At 43.5% G+C, this 6,281-nt stretch overlaps 2 protein-coding genes across 2 annotated transcripts; both read right to left on the minus strand.

The window, feature by feature from the left end:
• Positions 1 to 78: 78 nt before the first annotated feature.
• Positions 79 to 2,808, minus strand: TEOVI_000365100 (uncharacterized protein; the record flags this gene model as incomplete). The annotated part of the gene is made up of 1 exon (XM_067226529.1): positions 79 to 2,808. One exon carries the CDS (start codon positions 2,806 to 2,808, stop codon positions 79 to 81), a length of 2,730 nt encoding a protein of 909 aa, XP_067082630.1.
• A 1,212-nt stretch (positions 2,809 to 4,020) lies between these two features.
• On the minus strand, positions 4,021 to 5,454 carry TEOVI_000365200 (F-box domain containing protein, putative; the record flags this gene model as incomplete). The annotated part of the gene is made up of 1 exon (XM_067226530.1): positions 4,021 to 5,454. One exon carries the CDS (start codon positions 5,452 to 5,454, stop codon positions 4,021 to 4,023), a length of 1,434 nt encoding a protein of 477 aa, XP_067082631.1.
• Between the last annotated feature and the right edge of the window lie 827 nt (positions 5,455 to 6,281).

Raw genomic sequence — 6,281 nt, forward strand, 5'->3', positions numbered from 1 at the left:
TAACATTCCCCTCACTGTGGGATTGGAACTGCCTTTGACGCCGAACACCTACGAAGGGCAAATATGAACTTTTAGAACTCAATCAGCATCTTCAGCAACTCTGTCAAAGAACTCGTCACATGTGTCGAGTATTTCATTTAACATTTCGTCACCGCCTTTCTTCGATGAAAGCGAAAGAAGGCCTTCCACCTTCAGGGCAAAGTTACGCATTCCAGTGAGGCAACATTTTCGCACAAGACTGCGAAGGGGACACGCCACCAAGACACCGAGAATTGTTTCCCACACTTTCAGCAAGTCTGATGAGGCTGACGACAAAATATCAAATATGCGACACATAACGGGTGGTACAGTTCTCATTTCACTTTCATGAGCAACATTCTCGCACTCCAACTGAACACGAAGAAGGACAACAGAGAAGTCGAGAACTGTTGTTATAGTTTTCCCCGCCTCTCGCACTGTCGCTGGGGTAAAACGCGGTTTTGAAGCCAACTCCTGCAGTTGGCTTCGGAGACGATTAGAAGCAACGTGGATGCTGTTCACTGTAGCAAAGAGTGTAGCCTCAACCTCTCGCATACCCGGACACGCGGCTAGCGCCTCAATTAGTTGTACACACGCCCAGAAAAATGTAGCATAATTTGAGTCTGCAGTGAGGCAGTTCAAAAATAGCATCAGCGGTTCCTGAGCAAGCCAGCCAAATATGCCGCTCTCACCATTTCTGAGACATTGGTCTTGATATTTGTTCACCGCAGCAATTACTCCTTTGTAGTTTTCGATCCCTAAACTTCGAATCTCCATTTGCACTTCGACTGCCCTCTTCGCGCTCAGCAAATCAGATACAAAAAGTTCCTCATGTCTTCCTGCTTGGCGTACCGGCATCCCTGCCGTAACAAGTGGCTCCTGAACCACTATGAGCAAACGTTTCGCAAGCGCATCGGCTACAGCAGTACCATCAGGTTCAATCACCAACGAAAGCAACGTTGACACAAATTTTTGACCTTCAGCAACGTTCACTTCCAACAATTTCTTTGCGATGCTGCATGCCGTATTGGCATCTATAAGACTAATATTCCCACCATTAGCAATGAAATACTGCAATCCACCAACGACGCTTCCAATACACCCGGAAGCAATATTGTTATGCAAAAGCAAATTCAATTGCAACGCCTCCAGTTTTGTAACATCTTGCTTGGCGGGCTTCTGAAGATCTCGTATATTTTCAGACAGAAGTGATGGAAAGAGCCACTGACTCGAACGAACAAGTGCATCTTCAAAAGCTACAATTACTTGCGACTGCGACAAAGCCGCCACACCTAATTCACGCTTGCACTTCTCCTCCGCTTCAAAACTCTCAACTTTCGCCCTGTAGTCAAATTTCGGAAGCATTTTGACGTCCAGGAGACCCGCTAACCTCATTGCCATCGTAATCTCCTTTCTCGCAAAGCGCTTTGTAGCGCAATCGACAATCACTTCATATGCCTCACGTAACCGACGGGAATACAGGAGACCCACACCATATTTTTCACGTTCCATTAGTTCTGTCGCCTCATTTGCCGCGGTTTTATCCTCTTGTCTACGACCAGATGGTTTGGAAAGGCGCTCAGTGACTGGCACGGCTAACGTTGCCATGGCCTCCTGCGCAAGACCTGTGAGAGTCAATTCACCACCACATGTAACACCAATAACATGTTGCTCCACAGACCATGGAGTTGTAATAAGATCAAAAACGGGGCACTTGTATTGCGCACGACCCACGCGATAGGTTGGAAGAGAGCGAAGATTCCACAAAACCACCGATCCGTCAACCCCACCCGTGGCAATAATGTCTGAATGAAGCTTCAAATACTTTAGAGACATGATATCGCCGTGCAACGAGGGGATGGTTCGGACGGCAGTGCTCGGATACCGGCAATCAAATACAGAAATGATACCGTCAGAAGATGCCGTAGCAAGAGCAAATGGAAGCAATGTGTTAAAGTCGGCACACCGAGCCATACATCCTCGACGGGCCGGAAGGGATAATTTGGAGGTGGATCCCTCTTTGGTGCGAATGTCTGTGAATACAAGACTACCACTGTAGCTTCCAGTGAGTACAACAGAGTCACTGTTTGGAACCCATTGTGCAAACAAAAGAGGCTCCTGCTCATTTGGACTATTTTTACTGCTGTCTACACTGGGAACCCACGTATGTACAGGTTGTGTAGCTCCCTTTACATCCCACACCATTGCGCGACTATCACATACCGCCACCACACTTGAGGAACAGACGGCTGCGTTACTGCGCACACACCGAACAAGAGTTGACACGGCATGTTTGCTTGGTGGCACAACTATGTCTCCAACAGGAGTTTGCTCTTCACTACATACGAGGCAAGTGCGACGCTGCAATTCTCCATCAGAATCCTCAACAGTTTGTGGACTAACATCTGCTACAACAATGCGACCACGACTAGTTCCAACCAAAAGGGATCCCTCACACCATTCCACGCTGCTCAAAGGTTCGGTTGATGGCAAATTCAACCACTGCATCTTTGACATACCACTAAGTTTTGCCTCCGCACTTTCCATTGTTAAGAGCCCAACGCAAGCGCCTGAAGTGGATAATGGATTTAAACCAATAGCCAATACATTTTCCCTGTGGTGTGCTGCCAACTGAGCTGTGCTGAAAACTTTGGCCGTGGTAGCAGGTGGGAGAATATCACTGTGTGCAATTATACTCGGGTGATTGCGCAAGAGGCCTCTCAGTTGTACCTCCTTACGCCAAGCTGATGTGGATACATAAAGTGGCACTTGAATAATACTTTCGTTCATAGAGAAACAAGAATTCTCCTACAGGCACTAAAAAGGAAACCAAGCCCAAGTGCAATACAATAATGAAAAAAAAAACAAAAAGAAAAAAAAGTGCAAAGGTAACACGAAACACAAAAACAAAAAAAAGGATAAAGTAGGGCAACAACATAGCAAAAAAGGTCGGGTTAAAGAGGGACTACGAGAAGATGCATGGTATATGCAAAAACCTTTAATACACTGGCATTTCACTTCTGAAAATTGTTCGAAACAAATATACGTCACCAATTCCCCAGAAAAATAAAAAAAGAAAGGTTGAAGAAAAACAAACAACATTTAAAAAAAAAAAAGACCGCGCGCCACAACCGAACGAAAGTTGTGGCTGAGTTTTTCAAACAAAAAAATTGAAGAGGCAACTGGCCTTTAAAAACTTGTAATTCATTATTATCATCCCTCCCACTGTTTTTCTCTTCCTCCCCTCCCCTCTTTTTATAACAAAATATATGTTTGTGTTTGTGTGTTTGTGCATCTACAAATTGAGATGCCCAACTCATACTTTAGCCACGTGATAGCCAAACATCACCTCACTCCACTACCTCCCGTCATATTCCTTTTTCCCCCTTGTTTTTAACATATTATTTTTTTGGGGGGGGGAGGGGGGAATTTGAAAGTAAAACGAATAAAACGAAAAAAATATAAATATATCATGAACAAAAGAAATCAAATAGATAAAAAATATATATCTACTTATTTATTTTAAATAAAATTACAACCTCCCACCCACCCATACCAAAAACAGTGGAAAGAAGATATAGGTATAACCTCAGCAATAAATCTCCTCACCATATTACAAAACTATCCACCTTCGACTTCACCCGAATCATAATAATATTAATAATTATAAAATAAGCACACGTGTGCACACCCAATTACGTCTTCAAATCACCCGCTCAACAACTGGAAAAAAAACGTTTTTGTGTTTGCTCCTTCGCTTCCATACCAGTCCAATATTCGATGAAGGTCACATGTTCCTTTTCTCTAAACATCCATTTTCGTCTTTCCAAAGGTAAACCGTAAAGCAGTGAAGTGAAGGGAGTTCAGATGATATAAAGTGGGCGAATTGTGGAAGAAACGCAACAGAAAGAGAGAGAGAGAAAGGAGAAAAGAGAAAAGGAGAACAACAGACAGTGGAGAAAAAAAGACAAAAAAAAACAAAAAAGATTGACACACTCAATACTACATTCGCACAGAGTGACTGCGCCGCCACCTCGCGGGCCTTCGGTTTCGCTGGATCTCCTCTACAAGTTCCAACATCGACTGCTGCGCCACCTGCCGGAAATGTGTGATAAACAAAAGAAGAGAAGCAGCCGCCAGTGGTAGAAGAGAAAATCCACGAAAATCCGTCCAAAACAACGAAAGGGGGAAAATTGATGCGAGGAGAAGAGAAACTCCGGTCAATAGATCTCGCATTTGGCGCTTCATGTAGAAATCGAGTAGCAATAACGTAGAAAGAATGGGAAGACTAGCAAGCAGAGGAAATACAGCAACAAGCAAATATGTACGACCGCCATATTGAATGTATTGCAGAAGAGAATATAAAGCCACAGCGCAGCAAAATGGGAACGCATGAGGGATATTCAAAATGAGCGACATGACCACTTTCATAGGTCTGAGAACTACATGCGGTGATCTTAACAATTCACCCCATTTGCTAGGAGAGAAGCAAGACAAAACGACGTACAATTGCCAACTGAGGAGGAAAAGGAGCGGCGTGGCCCCACACCACATCCAACTAAACTTTTCCTCACGGGTTAAATTGATGTGCACCAACAAGGTTGGAAGAACTAAAGTGAAGAGGCCTATCAGCAGTATAGCAGTTGAAGTAAGTATCAACGGCTTATTCTTTCGCAGACGCGGAAAGAGTGGGGCGGGTTCAAAGTGCGCTTCCATCACAATGTTTGCAATGATGATGGTAAAAATACCCCAGTACGTTGCCCACAAGAAAGAGAGTGCGGCATAAGTTGTGAATACTCCCCCCAATTTGATTCCCTCAAGGACGCAAACTGTGACGAATAGAAACATGGAGAAGAGCAAAAGTGTGCCTGACAGCATCATTCCCAGCACAAGCACACGTATTTGTCTAACATAAGTATGATAACTTCGTCTCTCGTCGAAAAGCCTCACATCTTCTATGGCCCGACGCAAAGACTGGTTGGTCATTAGAGTTGGCAGTTCCATTGCATCGCGAGAATTTGAAACAGTGCCAAAATCATCAGCATCATCAATAATGGGATTCGAAACACTTCGCATTCGCAGGTTTGTTTTGTCTTCGGGAACGGCTTGCGCCCGCAGCACAAGCGGATATGCCACAAACACCTTTTTAGCCATAAATGCCCACATGACGGGATGTTGACACGCACAATACCACGACCGACACACGCTGGAAAGTATACCCACCCACGCAAAACAAAATCCATCACTTCTAATAACTTCCATGAAAATTTCTTGAAGAATTACGGTGGGCAGCCGCTGCACCCAAAACTCCATCCGTGAGCGGTCAGTCGTTCTTACATTTTTATCCACACCAGAAATTGTGTGGAAATAAAAGTTCGCCAAAAAGGTGAGTGAAGAACTTGTGTTCATGTCACAAGGGAACCCCACAGAAGTCATGCGGCCGACACCACCTCGTGGCCGCGTCCAAATCAACAATGGCCAGAAGGTTTTGGCAGAAGAAAGAAAAAAAGAAAGAAAGCAACAACAATAACAATAACAGCAAAGAATCGCCGTACACGTGGAAAAGTGGACGAAAATCTTCCACTAACCTACAAAGTGAGGACAAGAAAAAAAAAACAGGAAAGAAAAGGGAAAATATCCAAGAGGATTACAATATTTTTTTAAAAAAAAGAATACCAAACATTGTTTACTCAAGAAAGTGGTGGTAAGCACCAATCAGAAACTTTGATTGATCAATGCACAGCATTCCCTCACCACGGCACCACTGAGATGGTTCAACGTGAGGAGTTTCATGCAAGCATAATATAAGTCAAATATGTGCACCTTCATTCCCCACACATGTGACTTGATCATTAAAACATATTTATCTCTACATATCTATATGTGTGAACGTATATGTGCATATATATAAATATAAATATATTCGTACGTTTATGTTTGAAGGCGAAACCGCCAATGAAGCGCTGAAGGACTCCAACACCAAGTGTCAAAGACGCACAAACGGATCACGCGGCAATGCGTCTAAAACAAATCATAGTTGTAAACCGCAGCATCCACCACTGGCTTCCAACAAGTTTTTAAAAAAAAAAACTCCACCACCTTCTTACTCCTCTTTTTCGATCAGGGCGTATCGTCTGAAGAATGATATTGTTGGACGTGGCATTAGCGTTAGAAAACAATTAAAAAAAAACGGTAGAAAAGGAGGAACCGCAGAGAATCTTATAATATCTTCTTTGCATTGTGTTCTATAATAATACACACAA

Source organism: Trypanosoma equiperdum (genome assembly GCF_001457755.1).
Source record: "Trypanosoma equiperdum strain OVI genome assembly, contig: ctg_778, whole genome shotgun sequence".
Taxonomy (NCBI): domain Eukaryota; phylum Euglenozoa; class Kinetoplastea; order Trypanosomatida; family Trypanosomatidae; genus Trypanosoma; species Trypanosoma equiperdum.